This window comes from Calonectris borealis, chromosome Z (assembly GCF_964195595.1).
Source record: "Calonectris borealis chromosome Z, bCalBor7.hap1.2, whole genome shotgun sequence".
Taxonomy (NCBI): Eukaryota; Metazoa; Chordata; class Aves; order Procellariiformes; family Procellariidae; genus Calonectris; species Calonectris borealis.
Genome location: NC_134352.1, coordinates 77542874 through 77562140, shown reverse-complemented (window position 1 = coordinate 77562140; position 19267 = coordinate 77542874). Strand labels below are relative to the sequence as shown.

The following is a 19267-nucleotide window of genomic DNA, read 5'->3' as shown; positions in this document are numbered from 1 at the left end:
GCTCACCTGAGTCTTGTTATAGACTGAGCCACTGATATCAGGCACACCTGTGTTACTTGAGGTCACAGAAACACCTGGAAAACAAAAAGGCCACCGACAATGAGAAAATCAACCACCACCCAGCATGAGCCCCATGCTTTGCTCCTGGCACCTCCGGCGGCCTCAGTGGATGCACCTTCGTCTGCAGCTGCTGCACCACACGCCCTGCTGCTGCTGCCAGACCCACGGCACCCCACACAGGAACAGAAGAAAGGGCTCAATTCCTCGTTCCCGCTGCAAAGTGGGAAACCAGCCCGCTGGGATAAATCATCCATGTCCACAACCCAGCAGTTACTGCTTAGATTCAAATGCACTTCACCAGGCAGCAGCTGGCTGCACCGAACACTCATTTAAACTCGCAAAAAGCCAGCTTTCCCCTAGGATTAGGGATGCATTTGGCTCTAATGCAGCATTCGAGAGCTTTCCAGTAGTGTGCTGAGCGATGAGACTCCGCATCTGCTACACATTTGAGCCCTTGTCCTTTCACATCCTGCAGAAGGGTGAGGTCTGCAATGCTCCTCTGCCCTGAGAGAATTAGTATCACTGATTCAGGCTGGCTTCCACCTGGACCAGCTGGTGCCACAAGAGGCTCAGAAACACTCACTTACCAGCGAGGTGACTCTCAAACCAGCCACTTATTCACAGTCTTACAAAGACTGGCTCTAATAATTTCACTTGGATCAGAACAAAACCAGCTGTTCCTTTGGCCAGTGAATCAGAGGACTGGACTCAGAGAGTTTGCACTGCTCTAAGGTTGTACCCTTCCTAGGACATTGCTCCTTTTTGGATTGCTCCTCCACAGAGGAGAGCGTGATCAGCTCTTGGCTGAAGACAGTCCAGTTGGTGTTTCAAACGCACAGCAAATGCTTGGTATTCGCTTAAGCCTAAGGATGAACTAGTTAGTGCTAAGCAGTTCAGTATACGTTTCTCAGGTCCAACCAGCATGTGCAGAATAAAGCTTTCATATATAAGCTGTATAAATTCTTCAGCCTTTACAGTCACAAAGGAAACATTTCCAGGCATGAAACAACGCGACGAGTTACAGGGTGTACAGACAGTAGCTGAAACAACAGCCCAGAGATGTGTGAACTGCGCTGCTTGTCCCTAACACTCGGCTATCTCAGGTGCCTACCAAGAAACTCAAAATATAGTCATCATTTGGCAGAGGACCATTTCAGCAGCAGCATCCAACTGCTTAGGCTTCAAAAACGCGGCACTGCTGCAGAACCACTATTCTTCAGCAAAGAAAACTTTGGCAGAGGAAACAGCTCACCATTTCTCCCATGTATAATTGTGCACAAAGCTGCGCATCAGCCACACAAATCCTTATGCAACGTTCAGCCATGAGGTTTAGAAGGAACACTTGGGCCATTAAAAAAGCATTTTGTATACGGGAGATGGAGAAACAGCTTGGATCGTGACCCTGTTTAGAGCTGGCTGCTGTGTTGACTGCACAGCACTGGCAAATACTGGGAGTTTGCCCTACTAAATCCCACTGAAGAGCAACCTCAAGTCTCATGTGTTACCTTTCCCAGGTCCAGTGCCAGCAGATTTGTTTTGTGCTTGAGATGACCCACTGTAGCCTCCTTTGCTGTAATCTCCAGCTGCCGTTCCCTGCGTTAAGTCATCATAGCCTGCCGGTGTGTACAAGACAAGGTGTTACAGTGTGCAAAGCAGCTCTGCAGACGCTCACGTGAAAAGCGCAGTGGTAAGCATACCTGCTCCATAGCCGTGCTGCCCATAGCCGCTCGCTTGCTGGAAAGGAGTCGACGCGGTGTTCAGGTTGACTCCATGCTGTTTAGCAGATGCTGGAGGTACCTGGACAAAGGAAGGGAACAAAAGGCGCTGTTAACTGGGGAAGGGCAGGCAAAACGCAAGCTCCCTCTGCCATCTAGTGGGGAAGGCACCTCCACCTCACATGGGAAATTTAATCTGGAGTTGGGAGCACTGGGATGGCATGGGACATGGCACTCACGCTTCCAGCAGTAACTTGCTGTAGTGGATTTGTGCAAGTCCCAAGTTTTCTGCTAGAGCCACCCCTCTGATTGCCGTAAAACCCTGTCTCAGAACAGGTTGCGTATTTCTTTCATACACTGAATGTAAACAGCAAATTCTTACCCACAAAGCCAAGAAGGAGCAACCACAGTGCTCTCCCTCCAGAATCAAACGAAACATCAATTCCTGCCTGAGGCTGTTTCATAGAACACTGTCCTACGGGGCCCTAAAATAGACTCATCTACCCTTCTGCCTGGAGCATCATCTCTTCCCAAATAGCCTTCTTCCTCCTGAGACTACCAGCACTGCTCTCTGACTTAATGGGGTCTCCTCCATCCTTGAAAGGATTTCCTAGGCACTTTCAGCTCGGTGACTCAGCTTTGGGTCTCCCCTTGACTCTCCAGAGACTGGTAAGGGCTTTCAGGAACACCGAGTTCATGAGCTGCAGCTGTCTGCTATGTACAGTAACCTACACAGGATTCCATGAGTTCTGGCCTTTTAACTTTCATGTTTTCTTGGGGAAGGGACTGCAGCTATTTTCTCATGCTCGCACATTTTCGGAGATCCCTTGCAGACTGGGGAAGATGACTCTACTCCGTTCTCATGAGACCCCACCTGAGTACTGGATTCAGCTCTGGGGTCCCCAGTATGAGAAGGACATGGACCTGTTAGAGCAGGTCCAGAGGAGGGCCACAAAAATGATCCGAGGGCTGGAACATCTCTCCTATGAAGAAAGGCTGAGGGAGTTGGGCTTGTTCAGCCTGGAGAAGAGAAGGCTCCAGGGAGACCTTATTGCGGCCTTTCAATACTTAAAGGGGGCTTATAAGAAAGATGGAGAAAAACTTTTTATCAGGCCCTGTAGAGACAGGATAAGGGGTAATGGTTTTAAACGGAAAGAGGGTATGTTTAGATTGGACATAAGGAAGAAATTTTTTACAACGAGAGTGATGAAACACTAGAACAGGTTGCCCAGAGAAGTTGTGGGTGCCCCATCACTGGAAGTGTTCAAAGTCAGGCGGGATGAGGCTTTGAGCAGCCTGATCTAGTGAAAGACGTCCCTGCCTGTGACAGAGGGGTTGGACTAGATGATCTTTGAAGGTCCCTTCCAACCCAAACTATTCTATGATTCCAAGATGTAGAAGATTTGGGCTGGAGAGAGCAAAACCAGAGAGGCACGAAGAGAAGGTTACAGTTCAGGCTGTCACACTTACAAACATGGTTGGCCCATACTGGAATGCGCTGGGTACGCCGGGCACACCAGCGTAGTAAGGTAACCCAGTGTAGCTGTACCCCGGGGGCAGGGTTGGGTTGAGGAAGGGCTGCTGAGTTGTATGGTGAGTCTGCGTCTGGTTCTGCTGCGGCTGGGCGAGCGTGGTAGCAGGAGCAGGGGAGGCAGAATCCCCACGGCCAAATTTTGTTACGTCACCTGTGAAAGAAAGAACTGATCAGAAAACCTACCAAAGCTACTCCAAAAGTGGAGGACTCAAAGGATTCAAATCCTCTGAATACAAGTAGATAACTACAGAAGAGAGCACATCCTACACTTGAAAGCTGCAGTTGTTCATGGGGAGCGCTCTCCCGGCCTCTATTCCTGATGGCCACAGGAACATTGCCAGTTCATGGCACAGAATTCCATGCCATGGCTAATCCACTGATAAAATGGAGATACCACTACTTACCTATCTTACATGGTCTGAGCAGATCCATTACTATCAGATCATTGCAATAAAATATGCTAAAAGCGGAAGTATGGTAAATAGCCAAAGAGCAAATGGTTGTTGGGTTAAAATGTGACTTTCCTGGGGGTTAACCTGATCAGCTAAGCTTTATGAGCTGAAAGCAAGTTAGGATTTACAGGCAGTGATTTTTGTCAATGTCTGTTTATTTGTCAAGCATGACTAGTTAGATGTCCGGTTCCTCACACCACCAAAGTTCTGGAGACAGTAGCTGAAGGCCAGGAAAGCAAGGCTTGCATCGCGGGCCACCTTATTGAAGAAGTAGGAAGGGAAATTCGGTTATTAACCCAAAAGCAGCCTCCTGAGAGAAGTGATTATGAAGCAGAAAACTCCTGAACACTTGCATTTTCTGGCAGCCTACATAGCAGCATGTTCATGTGTTTTTTAAGGAGGTGACATATATCAATCACATCTATCTCATTCCCAACCAGTATTCCTTTTTGTTGGTTACCAAGAAGTATGACAACACTTAGTACCATCATTACAGGAATTATAACACCTATGGCTACAGTTTTAAGTGTAATCAGATGGCAATGGATGAAAACCACTGGCTGAAAATCCTAGATGGCACTAATGTCATCTTTGCACATTGATAACTGAAGAGCAAGAGCAAGAATGAGGAAGGGCTTCTTAGACCACATGCTTTTGGGAATGAAGTCCTTAGATTTGGGGAGGGTGAGGGAGAGTCTGCTAGATGCAGCTCCTGCTGGGAACATACAAGTGCTAAAATAGCAGTAACAAAGTATGGGGAGCTGCTGAGGGGGGTCTATTCCAGTGCCAAAAAAGGAAAGCAAGATAGCTGAATTTCGAGAAGAATGATTAAGCTATGGAATATTTTCCAAGCACCTGTATGTGCTCGGGAAGGGCACTAGATGACACTGCCGTTTACATTTGTAACAATTTTGCACTTATTCTCAAAGGCTATCCAACTTAGTCCCAGAAGAAGTCACATATGAATTACTGACCAAAACCATGAAGAAACACCAATGTCGGGGTTGAGAGGGAGATGCTCGCTTTTGTTTGACTAGTTTGGACTGATGGGTTTAACTGTTTACAGAAGGGAAAAATGATTGCTCTTTCAGCAACAGCAGGATGACCTGCATTTAGAAACCAGCACATCTCACTTACCATCCTCGTCTTTAAATTGCACTCACCTGAGTACGGGTTGTTAGCAAGGCTCCCATCTCTGCCCGTCAAGGTTGCAGGAGCAGGGAACGTAATTCCGTAGTAATCCTTGGAAAGAGACAACGTCGTTTATTAATAGTTGAAACCGTAACAGAGCTGCACAACTCTTACAAAGCCCATATTATACGGACAAGAAAATTTAAAAAGGAAGAACTAAAGGAAGTTTGGGCAGAAGCTGACCTTAACACTTATAGCAGAGCTGAAGATTTACCTGGATCCTCAACTTCAAAATAAACCTACTTTATAGACATTTTTAATATTATATACAAATACTTCATCTCTTAATGGTAAGTTAAAGGCAATGACTAAATGCTTTCCCCTCCCGACCCTCAGCTCTGAGCTGTCATCTTCCAGCAACACTGCACCTGGAAGAGCAGCAGACCATCGGGGGCCAAAGACCTGGGGCCAGGCCAGGACCATAATCACAACGTGGATGTAGTCTAAAGGTTTTACCCTTGTACCATGCCCTGTTTTCTAAAAGTGGAAACGTCAGCTAGGAAAACAGCACAAACATTTAAAAAAAAAAAAAAAAAAGGAGAAAAAGAGTTACTACCAGATGACTGGGAAATTCATTTAAACTACGTTACAGGAGACGTCAGATCAGTAGTCTCCAAAGTGGAGTGCGCAAGACAATCCATTAGGGTGCATGAAGAAAATGTTTTTGATACCATTAATAAATAAATTTTAAAAATTTAAAAATAGTGTTTGTTTAACCTTTCTCTCATCCTTTTTTGATTTTTATTTTTGTGTTTGTTTTATACATATTAGTACAGTAGTATATGTATATAATTTAGAAATAAACATATATTGGGCTGGAGTGCTCACAAATTTTTTAGTGATGGGGTGTGTGATAAAAAAAGGTGGAGACCACTGGCTCAGATCATTCTTCTAGGTCCTCTACAGGAAGGTAAGACAGTCCTCACCCTAGAAAGCTTGCACTCTGAGATGACAGGACATGCCAGCAAAACCAAAGCAGCATTTTGTCTTCAGTTTGGGAGAAAAAGAGAAAAGTTTGCCGTTCCCTGTCTGGGTGAACTCCATACGTGGGGCTGGTACTCTACTAAGCGTTCTTCTTCCTAATTCTCATGGTTTGCTCCTCACCACCGCCAATCCATCAAGAGTTAATGCTTTAACCACTAACGTATCCATTTCCACACATTCTCCAACACTGGAAAAACATCCACCTTCTTCATACCCCTCTCTGCAAATTCCCCAGTACCTCAAATGCCTTCTCAGAGCTGACAGCACATTCCATCTTGCTTCATTTCTGTGCATGTTCTGAGACCCCCTGTCTCCTACACCCAATCCTCCAACACTGAACATGAAATAACCCGGCAAAGATTTAGTATTGCAGGTGCTTTCTGTAACTTGAAACGGTGCCATATTTCATTATCCTTTCCTTCCCAGGTAATTCCACCTTATCAACTCTGGCATGAATCACTTCACAAAACACAGCCAAATTCACATGAAAAGCCTTAGTAGTTTACTCATAACAGCACTGCCGTCTCCTTCCGAGGAAAATGCTACAAAAAGCAGATTTGAAGAAGAGATCTGGAACTGACACACTAGCATTTTCCCCTATATAAACTGGACAAAATATAACCAAATCCGCATGAGAACAGGGTCTAAGGATTGCAATTATTCCCACTGCCTCTCAGGTGGGGGAAAACCACATCAGCACTGCATATCCCTATCCCACACACCTGTGCACACATTCAAAACAAAAAATCATTAGAAAATACGAGTGCAAGCCAGTTACCTTTGCACTTCATGCCCACCCATAGGAAAACATCAGAAGAGATACTCTGCTTTTCACAGAACATGGGTATTTTCTGACCTACAGAAGGCATGCAGGAGAAGGTGCCTAAAGTCAAAACTGAAACATCAGGAATAGACTCAAAATGTGAGACAGAAAAGGTCTGAAAAATGATAAGTGATCTGACGTAATAGATTTAAGCTCCACCAAGCAGCTCACTAGGTACCACGCACACCAGCTAAGGCATTTGTAAGATCTCTACTAGACAGGCAGCCTGCAACGGAGGAACAGAAAAGACAGCATATCCCAATGTAATGCACACACACACAAAAATAATAATAAACACAGTGAGAATTTACAGCACCAACATACACATTAATTAATGGAGTTAAATTAAAAAAGAACTCCCTCCCAAACCTCAGGAGAAACCCCTGTTCTTGCCGTATCAGCAGCCACCAGTACCTCTCGCTGCTGGAAACTTCCCAGGAAGCAGTGACAACTTGCACTTGGGACTCTGCTTACTTTCACTTTTTAGATGTAAGCGGACCAGCATGACAAAGCCAAATATTCCCACCCGCCCCTGCCTCCCAAACACCTAATGTTGCCTAATTTCTACAACAAATTCAAAGCACAATAAAAAACCCAAAACCTAGAAATCGCAATCGTTGCACAAATAATTGATGAAAAATCCTTCACGACATTTATGCATTTATTTCTAAATATCAACACACTGAAGACAAATAACTCTGGGGGCGGGGAGATCAGATGACCTCAAAAATATTCTGCAAGATATTTGCAGAGAGGAAAAACTCTTCCACCAGCAAAGCTGTAGATACTATAGAGAAAGAAGAAAAGAAAAAAAAAAAAAAGACTGACAAACTAAAAATATTTGTCAATAAGAAATAAGGGAAAACATGCATTAAGTCATATATACAAATAATATCAGAGCAGGAAATAAGAAAAATAGATGTTGGTAGGCAGAGAAACTTAAAAATAGAAACCAAGAAAGACAACTCACAAAATAGATGAAAAGGCAACCCTGAAACACTTCCCCAGCACAGCTGCCCCAAAAAGCCCCTGCCGCCACGCTTTCATCCCCCGCTGAATCATAACAGCACCCCAACAGTAGCCCCGGGAAAGAACCAGCTCCCCTTCCCTACAACCACCTCCTGCTCACACTTTGACAAGCACGATAAAAGCCCTCAGGAGAAAGGTAAACGGAAAGCAAAACTGAAAATGGAAACAGGGAAATTCTGTCTAGATGATGATGATGAAAGGAAAGCTGCGGCACCACATAAAGCCGGCCACCCGGCAGCACCCCAAGCACAGCGCCCACCCGCACCGCCACCCGGCCTGACCAGGCTCCTGCCCACCACCCCCCACGCAGCGCCCACCGCCCCACCATGCCTGCGCCCGCAACCCCACAGCCCCGCCTGCGCCACGGCGCCACGGCGCTCCCGCTCCTCCTGACGGCTCTCGCCACCGCCCTCGCCTGCCAACACCTGCGTCCCCGCGACGCCACCTTCCCCTGGGACAGCCTCCAGCTCCTCCACGCCATGGCGCCCAGCCCGCCACAGCCCTGCCACCACCAGCACGCGCCCTTCCCCTTCCCCGACACCCTCCTCCGCACCAGCCACCCACAGCAAGCCGCCGCCGCCGCCCTCCGCATCCTCCAGCACCTCTTCGCCACCCTCAGCAGCCCGAGCACCCCCCAACACTGGGACGCCCAGGCACGGCACCACCTCCTCAACAACCTCCACCATTACGAACACGACCTGGAGCAATGTGCGCCAGCCAACGGGATGCTCTTCAAAAGGCAAGGGCCCCGCAACCTGCTGCTCAACATCAACAAATACTTCCGGCGCCTCCAGGACTTCCTCCACACCCACAACCACACCGCCTGCGCCTGGGACCACGTCCGCCTCGAAGCTCGCCTCTGCTTCCAACGCATGGACACACTCATACGGCGAATGAACAGCCAAGCTGCTCCTGCCCTTCATCAGACCCACCCGCGTCAAACGCCGATCCCCAGCCAGCGCCGGCGGCCACAGACCGAGCAGAGGCAGGAGCAGCCCGGGCTGGGATTGCTCAGCCCTGCTCACACCTCTTCCAGCCAGGAGCCGGCACCGACAGGGAAACGGGCATGACCGCGGCAAGGCCAGCGCCAGGCTGCGGTACAGCCCGCACACCTGCACCGCTGGAAAGGAAGGAGGAGGAAATTGCTGTGCTGCACACTCATGGACAGCCGCGAGGTGATGGAGAGAGGGGTGGTATTTATTACCCACGGCGTTTATCTGGCCCATCCAGACTGCGACCTCCCCTGATGGAGAGGAAGGTCCCCGTGGACACTGCGGGAGTCTGACGCCAACGACTATTTATTGATTTATTTATTCATTTAGCTGGCCAATAATTTCCATATTTATATATTTATTTATTTATTCACTTCTTGGAAATAAAGACTTTTTGCAAAAACAAAAAAGAAGAAAAAAGAAAAGAGGTGGTCATCGTGCATATACTTGACAGGCAAAGACAGGGACTCTGCAGGCAGGCAGGGATGAGCCTCGCTCCTGTAGCCCATCCCACTGATGCCTCCTGCCCCAGTCGAAGGCTCCGGACAGCAGGCCACTCTCAGGGACCCACCATGGTCCTTCAAGTCCACAGGCATCTCCCACTAATGCGGGACCCTCGGAGCATACACTTGCCCGGACAACATGATGCCTGCCCTGCGTGCTCCTCCTGTCCCACCACCCGTCCTCTCCCTTCCCAACCCTCTCCCACTGCCAAGACATGAAAGCCACCTCCAAGCCACCACCCCATCACAAACAACCATTCAGCAATGCCACAGCACTGCTTGGGACCAAGCAGGGTGGCATGGACAAGGTGCACCTCGAAGAGGCAAGGAGGGCACCCACCAAGGCCTGCGGAGATTTGGACAAGGAAAAGCATCCCAGTGCTACCAACCCCATCCAAGAAACACCAGAAAAAAACACAAAAAACACAGGAGATGCCCAGGACTGCTCATTGCTCTCCTACAACCACCACAACTGGCCCAGGACGCTCCTGCCTGTGCTCACACACCAGTGGCCATGGGGACCTCCCTCACTACATAGAGCACATAGGCCTAGGCCTTCTTTAGCCCAACATATCCTTAGCAAACAAAAAAAATACATCCCCCAAACACCACCACCCAACATGGTCCAAACCAACCAGTACAGACCAGCACAGCATTCCCCATGAAGGAAACTGCCCACGCACCACAGCACCAGCTGCTCCTTCACTCTCCAACCACCACCCCAAAAATATCCGCACCGGGTGCTTTGCCCTCCCCAGGTAAGCCCGAGCAAGACAACACAAAAGTTCAGCAGCTCTGGCCTCCTCCCGCCTGGGACAAAGAGTTGTTCTCCATGCTCAGTCACACCACCTCCACCACCACATCACTGCAAGGACACTGCTCTGTGCAAACACAAATGGGCACTTCCCATGCAGCTGGAGAGCGAGAAAACAAGTGGGACCAAATATATTCAGGTACACAGCAGGACCCCTCAAGATGCATCTTCCAGACTGTACTACAGTCCTCCTGATGTTCCTTCTAACCAGGAATACCCTGTGACGCCAGGCAGGGGGGATGTCATTGGCTGTGTCTTCTCCAAGGTGGCTGGAGAAAGCAAGCAATCCTCAGACATAAAAACAGAAGAGGACAGGTAATGACAGAAGCTGGAACACAGGGAACTCAAACATGACAGAATAAACACATTACTATTATCTTTACCATGAAGGTGATACAACACCAAAAGAGAGATCAGGGAGGTTGCGGGACGTCCACTCCTGGAGATATATCCAAAAGCATCATTGGACAAAGCCATCAGCAGCCTCCTCTGACACCACCTACCCTCAGCACCAGATTGCATTCGGGACCTCCAGAGCAAAACAGATCATTGAAAAAGAATTTTAAAAATGGAAAGAATTGATACATGAACGGCGATAAAAAAAAAACAAACAGAGAGAGAAACTGAGAAGTTCCAGTAGTATGAGAGCATAACATAAGACACATGCACTTCACCAGGAAAACACTGGAAATTGGAAAAATGGAATTGTTTGTGGAGGACCTTTCCTCCGCGCAGCACAATGAGACAGTGGTCATGAAAAATCCCACACCTGGCAAAAAAACCAAAAATCACCCTATATAAAAATACTTCTAGCTGTGTCTCCTTCATTGTTCAATAAGTAAGAGCTTAGAAAAGACTTCTTATCCACCACCATGATGAGGTTCAGACTAAGGCAAGGGAAGCAAAGAGACTGTAGAAGCTTCATCAATAAACATTCATTGAAAAAGTCCTTAGACCCAGGGCCACCTACTCAAAAGCCACGACGACTTAGAGAGCACCTCAGATTCCTGAGGAATACATCATTTTACAAACCTCCCAAAAGCTAAAAAGAAATGATATATTCATACGAAAAAAACGATGACAAACATACCGAAAGTAAAAAACCCACAACCAATACTGGAGCATTACATAATGAAAAGAGACTTGGGCAGGAAGGGACATTTAGCGGAAGAAGACAAGCGTGAGTGCAAGCCGGGGAGGGAAAGGAGAAACCACAAAAAAAACACATCAGCACCACAACTACCCCATGTGTCACTCCACTGCCGATTTCACATCTCCCATTCAAAAACTAGAGCCAATGTCCCCCAAAAACCTCACCAGTAAAGTACCACCACTGCCCTCCCCAAGAACGGCCACCCCACCAACGCACTTCCCCAAGACCACCACAGCCACCAGCCAAAACTGAAAACCACAGCGGAAACTCGCTGCCACCAGAAGGCGAGGAAGGGAAAGCTGCGGCACCACATAAAGCCGGCCACCCGGCAGCACCCCAAGCACAGCGCCCACCCGCACCGCCACCCGGCCTGACCAGGCTCCTGCCCACCACCCCCCACGCAGCGCCCACCGCCCCACCATGCCTGCGCCCGCAACCCCACAGCCCCGCCTGCGCCACGGCGCCACGGCGCTCCCGCTCCTCCTGACGGCTCTCGCCACCGCCCTCGCCTGCCAACACCTGCGTCCCCGCGACGCCACCTTCCCCTGGGACAGCCTCCAGCTCCTCCACGCCATGGCGCCCAGCCCGCCACAGCCCTGCCACCACCAGCACGCGCCCTTCCCCTTCCCCGACACCCTCCTCCGCACCAGCCACCCACAGCAAGCCGCCGCCGCCGCCCTCCGCATCCTCCAGCACCTCTTCGCCACCCTCAGCAGCCCGAGCACCCCCCAACACTGGGACGCCCAGGCACGGCACGACCTCCTCAACAACCTCCACCACCACATCCAGCAGCTCCAGCAGTGCCTGCCGGCCAACGGCACGCTCTTCCAAGGCCAAGGGCCCCGCAACCTGCTGCTCAACATCAACAAATACTTCCGGCGCCTCCAGGACTTCCTCCACGCCCACAACCACACCGCCTGCGCCTGGGACCACGTCCGCCTCGAAGCTCGCCTCTGCTTCCAACACCTCCACAACCTCACCCGCACCATGCGCAATTAGCCCGACGACCCCCACCAACCCGCACGGCCCCACCCGCCCCCACCACCACCTCGGGACCACCGCCCCATCCCCGCCTCTGTCCTCCCCCACGCCAAGACCCGCTGCAAGAACGGCCCTGCACCCTCAGCCTCCACTCACTGCTCCTCCAGTTCAAGAACTTTATTTATTTATTTTGACAATGGCCTTTATCTATTTATTCACCTATTTATTCCACAGGAAATAAAGACCTCTTGCAAAACCCTTGCCACTGCCTCTCGTCTCAGAAGCACAGCAACGAGCCTTTGGGCTGGGGGGAAGCCACCTCCACTCAACACCTACGCCAAGCCCCGCTCCAAACGGGGCTCCCCACATCCCGTGCCCGCTCTTCCCTTTGGCACCTCCCCAAGGAGGCGCTTGCCTCAACCTCTTTGGAAAACCTCTGACAGGGTTTAGCCATCGCCATCGGAATCTCCTCTCCGGCCCTTGTCTCCCCAACATTTCCCACCTGCCAGCCCGCTTTACACCGACTCAGGAGCAGCTCCGCAGTCCTCAGCACAAGGACCACACGCACCTCTTGGAGCGGGTCCAGACGAGGGCCACAAACACCATCAGAGGGCTGGAACGCCTCTCCTACCACAAAAGGCCCAGACAGTTGGGCTTCTTCACCCTGGAGAAGAGAAGGCTCCGGGGACACCTTATGGTGGCCTTTCCGTACCCCAAGGGGGCTCATAAGAAACATGGGCACAGACTTTTTAGTGGGGGCCTCTTGCGGCAGGACAAGGGGGAATGGTTTTCAACTGAAAGAGGCTAGATTCAGACCGGGGAGAAGGAAGACGTTTTTTACCATGAGGGTGCTGAAACACTGGCACAGGTTGCCCAGAGAGCTGGTAGATGCCCCATCCCTGGAAACACTCAAGGTCAGGTTGGACGGGGCTCTCAGCCACCTGAGCTAGTTGAAGGCGGCCCTGCTCATTGCTGGGGGGTGCACCAGATGACCTTTGAGGGTCCCTCCCAACCCAAACCATTCCATCATCCTATGAAGGAGAGGCACGGCAGAGATCGCTCTGATTAGGCCCGCTTCCGCTACTCTTGCCACTTCAGGCTTTTTTCACGACAAATCTCCCCTGGCGCTGCTTGAAAACGCCTCGCGGCATCAACTACTCTAGGGCAACACGGACAAGGTCCGGCCACGGACCTCCAACAGCAGCCTGCCGCCTGCAGGGACGGCACCTAGGTACGCCAAATCATCGTGCACGTGCCAGCACCCCAAGCACAGCACTCCCCCCAACACCAACGTTGCCTCACAAGACCAGGCCTCCAGCCCGCCACCACCCTGCCACCACCACCACACACGCGGTTCCCCTGCCCCAAAAGCTCTGAGAAAACACGTGCCAGCGTCTCTCACACCAGCCCAACATGCTCCTCGCTCTTGGAAGGCACCGGAAAACCTCAGCCAGTGCAACCTCCACCTCCTCCTCCCACTAGAGCTCTACAATGAGATCCCTGGCTCAGCTCCACCTCCAGAGGACCCTCGCACACCCCTCCTCTAGGGGCGCACGCCATCCCAAACGCAAGACCCTTCGCTTGCCGGGGACACCTTCTTCTTTGCCCTCCAGCCACCGCGGCCAAGCAGCCACAGACGACACAACAAGACCCCGGCTACAGGGCCACGCGCAGCGGACCGCAGCCAGGGACCCAACGCAGCCGCACCAGCAACACCCTTCCCTTTTTCCTCTTCCTCTTCCCGCGAGCCCTTCCTCCTGCCTTTCCTCCCCATTCTCCTCCGCTTCGAACACGGGAGCTGGGGCTGCTCCGTCCAGGAGCACGTCCAACGCTCAAGTGCCTACACCCAGAGCCACCTCCTCGCCAGCCGCCGCCACCCCCAGGCCCTCGCTCCAGGAGGGGGCTCCCCAGGCCCTGCCAAGTGACATCACTTCACCACCCTTCCCAACACGAAAACAGAAGACCAGCTAACAGGAAAAGAGAGGCGAGCCAAAAGCGAAAGGAAAACAGACCACGACCAACACCAGGGCATGCCAGACGGAAAAGACACCGGGGCACCAGGGGAAACTTCAGCTGCAGAAAAGAGGCACCACAGCTCGCCCTGCAGGCAACAGGGAAACCCTAACGCCCCTCCCCGGCACAGCTGCCCCCAAGGGCTCTGCCCCAGCGCTTTCGCATCCCCCGCTCCACCGCCACAGCCAACCTCCCCCCGCACAGCCACCCTCCCCAACCACGGCCACCCCACCAACGCACTTCCCCAAGACCACCACAGCCACCAGCCAAAACTGAAAACCACAGCGGAAACTCGCTGCCACCAGAAGGCGAGGAAGGGAAAGCTGCGGCACCACATAAAGCCGGCCACCCGGCAGCACCCCAAGCACAGCGCCCACCCGCACCGCCACCCGGCCTGACCAGGCTCCTGCCCACCACCCCCCACGCAGCGCCCACCGCCCCACCATGCCTGCGCCCGCAACCCCACAGCCCCGCCTGCGCCACGGCGCCACGGCGCTCCCGCTCCTCCTGACGGCTCTCGCCACCGCCCTCGCCTGCCAACACCTGCGTCCCCGCGACGCCACCTTCCCCTGGGACAGCCTCCAGCTCCTCCACGCCATGGCGCCCAGCCCGCCACAGCCCTGCCACCACCAGCACGCGCCCTTCCCCTTCCCCGACACCCTCCTCCGCACCAGCCACCCACAGCAAGCCGCCGCCGCCGCCCTCCGCATCCTCCAGCACCTCTTCGCCACCCTCAGCAGCCTGAGCACCCCCCAACACTGGGACGCCCAGGCACGGCACAACCTCCTCAACAACCTCCACCACCACATCCAGCAGCTCCAGCAGTGCCTGCCGGCCAACGGCACGCTCTTCCAAGGCCAAGGGCCCCGCAACCTGCTGCTCAACATCAACAAATACTTCCGGCGCCTCCAGGACTTCCTCCACGCCCACAACCACACCGCCTGCGCCTGGGACCACGTCCGCCTCGAAGCTCGCCTCTGCTTCCAACACCTCCACAACCTCACCCGCACCATGCGCAATTAGCCCGACGACCCCCACCAACCCGCACGGCCCCACCCGCACCCACCACCACCTCGGGACCACGGCCCCATCCCCGCCTCTGTCCTCCCCCACGCCAAGACCCGCTGCAAGAACGGCCCTGCACCCTCAGCCTCCACTCACTGCTCCTCTAGTTCAAGAACTTTATTTATTTATTTTGACAATGGCCTTTATCTATTTATTCACCTATTTATTCCACAGGAAATAAAGACCTCTTGCAAAACCCTTGCCACTGCCTCTCGTCTCAGAAGCACAGCAACGAGCCTTTGGGCTGGGGGGAAGTCACCTCCACTCAACACCTACGCCAAGCCCCGCTCCAAACGGGGCTCCCCACATCCCGTGCCCGCTCTTCCCTTTGGCACCTCCCCAAGGAGGCGCTTGCCTCAACCTCTTTGGAAAACCTCTGACAGGGTTTAGCCATCGCCATCGGAATCTCCTCTCCGGCCCTTGTCTCCCCAACATTTCCCACCTGCCAGCCCGCTTTACACCGACTCAGGAGCAGCTCCGCAGTCCTCAGCACAAGGACCACACGCACCTCTTGGAGCGGGTCCAGACGAGGGCCACAAACACCATCAGAGGGCTGGAACGCCTCTCCTACCACAAAAGGCCCAGACAGTTGGGCTTCTTCACCCTGGAGAAGAGAAGGCTCCGGGGACACCTTATGGCGGCCTTTCCGTACCCCAAGGGGGCTCATAAGAAACATGGGCACAGACTTTTTAGTGGGGGCCTCTTGCGGCAGGACAAGGGGGAATGGTTTTCAACTGAAAGAGGCTAGATTCAGACCGGGGAGAAGGAAGACGTTTTTTACCATAAGGGTGCTGAAACACTGGCACAGGTTGCCCAGAGAGCTGGTAGATGCCCCATCCCTGGAAACACTCAAGGTCAGGTTGGACGGGGCTCTCAGCCACCTGAGCTAGTTGAAGGCGGCCCTGCTCATTGCTGGGGGGTGCACCAGATGACCTTTGAGGGTTCCTCCCAACCCAAACAATTCCATGATCCTATGAAGGAGAGGCACGGCAGAGATCGCTCTGATCAGGCCCGCTTCCGCTACTCTTGCCACTTCAGGCTTTTTTCACGACAAATCTCCCCTGGCGCTGCTTGAAAACGCCTCGCGGCACCAACTACTCTAGGGCAACACGGACAAGGTCCGGCCACGGACCTCCAACAGCAGCCTACCGCCTGCAGGGACGGCACCTAGGTACGCCAAATCATCGTGCACGTGCCAGCACCCCAAGCGCAGCACTCCCCCCAACACCAACGTTGCCTCACAAGACCAGGCCTCAAGCCCGCCACCGCCCTGCCACCACCACCACACACGCGGTTCCCCTGCCCCAAAAGCTCTGAGAAAACACGTGCCAGCGTCTCTCACACCAGCCCAACATGCTCCTCGCTCTTGGAAGGCACCGGAAAACCTCAGCCAGTGCAACCTCCACCTCCTCCTCCCACTAGAGCTCTACAATGAGATCCCTGGCTCAGCTCCACCTCCAGAGGACCCTCGCACACCCCTCCTCTAGGGGCGCAGGCCATCCCAAACGCAAGACCCTTCGCTTGCCGGGGACACCTTCTTCTTTGCCCTCCAGCCACCACGGGCAAGCAGCCACAGACGACACAACAAGACCCCGGCTACAGGGCCACATGCAGCAGACCGCAGCCAGGGACCCAACGCAGCTGCACCAGCAGCAGCAAAACCCTTCCCTTTTTCCTCTTCCTCTTCCCGCGAGCCCTTCCTCCTGCCTTTCCTCCCCATTCTCCTCCGCTTCAAACACGGGAGCTGGGGCTGCTCCGTCCAGGAGCACGTCCAACGCTCAAGTGCCTACACCCAGAGCCACCTCCTCGCCAGCCGCCGCCACCCCCAGGCCCTCGCTCCAGGAGGGGGCTCCCCAGGCCCTGCCAAGTGACATCACTTCACCACCCTTCCCAACACGAAAACAGAAGACCAGCTAACAGGAAAACAGAGGCGAGCCAAAAGCGAAAGGAAAACAGACCACGACCAACACCAGGGCATGCCAGACGGAAAAGACACCGGGGCACCAGGGGAAACTTCAGCTGCAGAAAAGAGGCACCACAGCTCGCCCTGCAGGCAACAGGGAAACCCTAACGCCCCACCCGGCACAGCTGCCCCCAAGGGCTCTGTCCCAGCGCTTTCGCATCCCCCGCTCCACCGCCACAGCCACCCTCCCCAACCACGGCCACCCCACCAACGCACTTCCCCAAGACCACCACAGCCACCAGCCAAAACTGAAAACCACAGCGGAAACTCGCTGCCACCAGAAGGCGAGGAAGGGAAAGCTGCGGCACCACATAAAGCCGGCCACCCGGCAGCACCCCAAGCACAGCGCCCACCCGCACCGCCACCCGGCCTGACCAGGCTCCTGCCCACCACCCCCCACGCAGCGCCCACCGCCCCACCATGCCTGCGCCCGCAACCCCACAGCCCCGCCTGCGCCACGGCGCCACGGCGCTCCCGCTCCTCCTGACGGCTCTCGCCACCGCCCTCGCCTGCCAACACCTGCGTCCCCGCGACGCCACCTTCCCCTGGGACAGCCTCCAGCTCTTCCACGCCATGGCGCCCAGCCCGCCACAGCCCTGCCACCACCAGCACGCGCCCTTCCCCTTCCCCGACACCCTCCTCCGCACCAGCCACCCACAGCAAGCCGCCGCCGCCGCCCTCCGCATCCTCCAGCACCTCTTCGCCACCCTCAGCAGCCCGAGCACCCCCCAACACTGGGACGCCCAGGCACGGCACGACCTCCTCAACAACCTCCACCACCACATCCAGCAGCTCCAGCAGTGCCTGCCGGCCAACGGCACGCTCTTCCAAGGCCAAGGGCCCCGCAACCTGCTGCTCAACATCAACAAATACTTCCGGCGCCTCCAGGACTTCCTCCACGCCCACAACCACACCGCCTGCGCCTGGGACCACGTCCGCCTCGAAGCTCGCCTCTGCTTCCAACACCTCCACAACCTCACCCGCACCATGCGCAATTAGCCCGACGACCCCCACCAACCCGCACGGCCCCACCCGCCCCCACCACCACCTCGGGACCACCGCCCCATCCCCGCCTCTGTCCTCCCCCACGCCAAGACCCGCTGCAAGAACGGCCCTGCACCCTCAGCCTCCACCCACTGCTCCTCTAGTTCAAGAACTTTATTTATTTATTTTGACAATGGCCTTTATCTATTTATTCACCTATTTATTCCACAGGAAATAAAGACCTCTTGCAAAACCCTTGCCACTGCCTCTCGTCTCAGAAGCACAGCAACGAGCCTTTGGGCTGGGGGGAAGCCACCTCCACTCAACACCTACGCCAAGCCCCGCTCCAAACGGGGCTCCCCACATCCCGTGCCCGCTCTTCCCTTTGGCACCTCCCCAAGGAGGCGCTTCCCTCAACCTCTTTGGAAAACCTCTGACAGGGTTTAGCCATCGCCATCGGAATCTCCTTTCCGGCCCTTGTCTCCCCAACATTTCCCACCTGCCAGCCCGCTTTACACCGACTCAGGAGCAGCTCCGCAGTCCTCACCACAAGGACCACACGCACCTCTTGGAGCGGGTCCAGACGAGGGCCACAAACACCATCAGAGGGCTGGAACGCCTCTCCTACCACGAAAGGCTCAGACAGTTGGGCTTCTTCACCCTGGAGAACAGAAGGCTCCGGGGACACCTTATGGCGGCCTTTCCGTACCCCAAGGGGGCTCATAAGAAACATGGGCACAGACTTTTTAGTGGGGGCCTCTTGCGGCAGGACAAGGGGGAATGGTTTTCAACTGAAAGAGGCTAGATTCAGACCAGGGAGAAGGAAGACGTTTTTTACCATGAGGGTGCTGAAACACTGGCACAGGTTGCCCAGAGAGCTGGTAGATGCCCCATCCCTGGAAACACTCAAGGTCAGGTTGGACGGGGCTCTCAGCCACCTGAGCTAGTTGAAGGCGGCCCTGCTCATTGCTGGGGGGTGCACCAGATGACCTTTGAGGGTTCCTCCCAACC

At 53.8% G+C, this 19267-nt stretch overlaps 4 protein-coding genes across 12 annotated transcripts in view; 3 read left to right on the top strand and 1 right to left on the bottom strand.

Moving 5' to 3' along the window:
* LOC142075699 (ubiquitin-associated protein 2-like) overlaps positions 1 to 19267 on the bottom strand; it is a 168269-nt gene that overhangs the window by 7701 nt on the left and 141301 nt on the right. For 7 of the 9 annotated variants that reach the window (XM_075137462.1, XM_075137463.1, XM_075137464.1 and 4 more), the window contains 5 exons: positions 4925 to 5003; positions 3246 to 3460; positions 1758 to 1857; positions 1566 to 1673; positions 7 to 74 (listed from right to left, as the gene is read on the bottom strand). In XM_075137462.1, coding sequence (XP_074993563.1) covers positions 7 to 74; positions 1566 to 1673; positions 1758 to 1857; positions 3246 to 3460; positions 4925 to 5003 — 570 coding nt within the window. Of the gene's footprint in view, positions 1 to 6; positions 75 to 1565; positions 1674 to 1757; positions 1858 to 3245; positions 3461 to 4924; positions 5004 to 19267 lie in introns of those variants that run through there. The other 2 variants (XM_075137469.1, XM_075137470.1) reach the window with 1 other exon arrangement.
* Positions 7285 to 8858, top strand: LOC142075496 (interferon-like). Its single transcript, XM_075136889.1, has one exon. The coding sequence runs from the start codon at positions 8115 to 8117 to the stop codon at positions 8856 to 8858; it is 744 nt and encodes a 247-aa protein (XP_074992990.1). The 5' UTR covers positions 7285 to 8114.
* Positions 11671 to 12357, top strand: LOC142075701 (interferon-like). Its single transcript, XM_075137473.1, has one exon. The coding sequence runs from the start codon at positions 11671 to 11673 to the stop codon at positions 12247 to 12249; it is 579 nt and encodes a 192-aa protein (XP_074993574.1). The 3' UTR covers positions 12250 to 12357.
* On the top strand, positions 17693 to 18379 carry LOC142075451 (interferon-like). The gene has a single exon (XM_075136804.1). It carries the CDS (start codon positions 17693 to 17695, stop codon positions 18269 to 18271), a length of 579 nt encoding a protein of 192 aa, XP_074992905.1. The 3' UTR covers positions 18272 to 18379.

Coding starts and splice junctions, on each gene's coding strand:
- LOC142075496 (XM_075136889.1), top strand. CDS start 8,115: ATGCCTGCGCCCGCAACCCCACAGCCCCGCCTGCGCCACGGCGCCACG.
- LOC142075701 (XM_075137473.1), top strand. CDS start 11,671: ATGCCTGCGCCCGCAACCCCACAGCCCCGCCTGCGCCACGGCGCCACG.
- LOC142075451 (XM_075136804.1), top strand. CDS start 17,693: ATGCCTGCGCCCGCAACCCCACAGCCCCGCCTGCGCCACGGCGCCACG.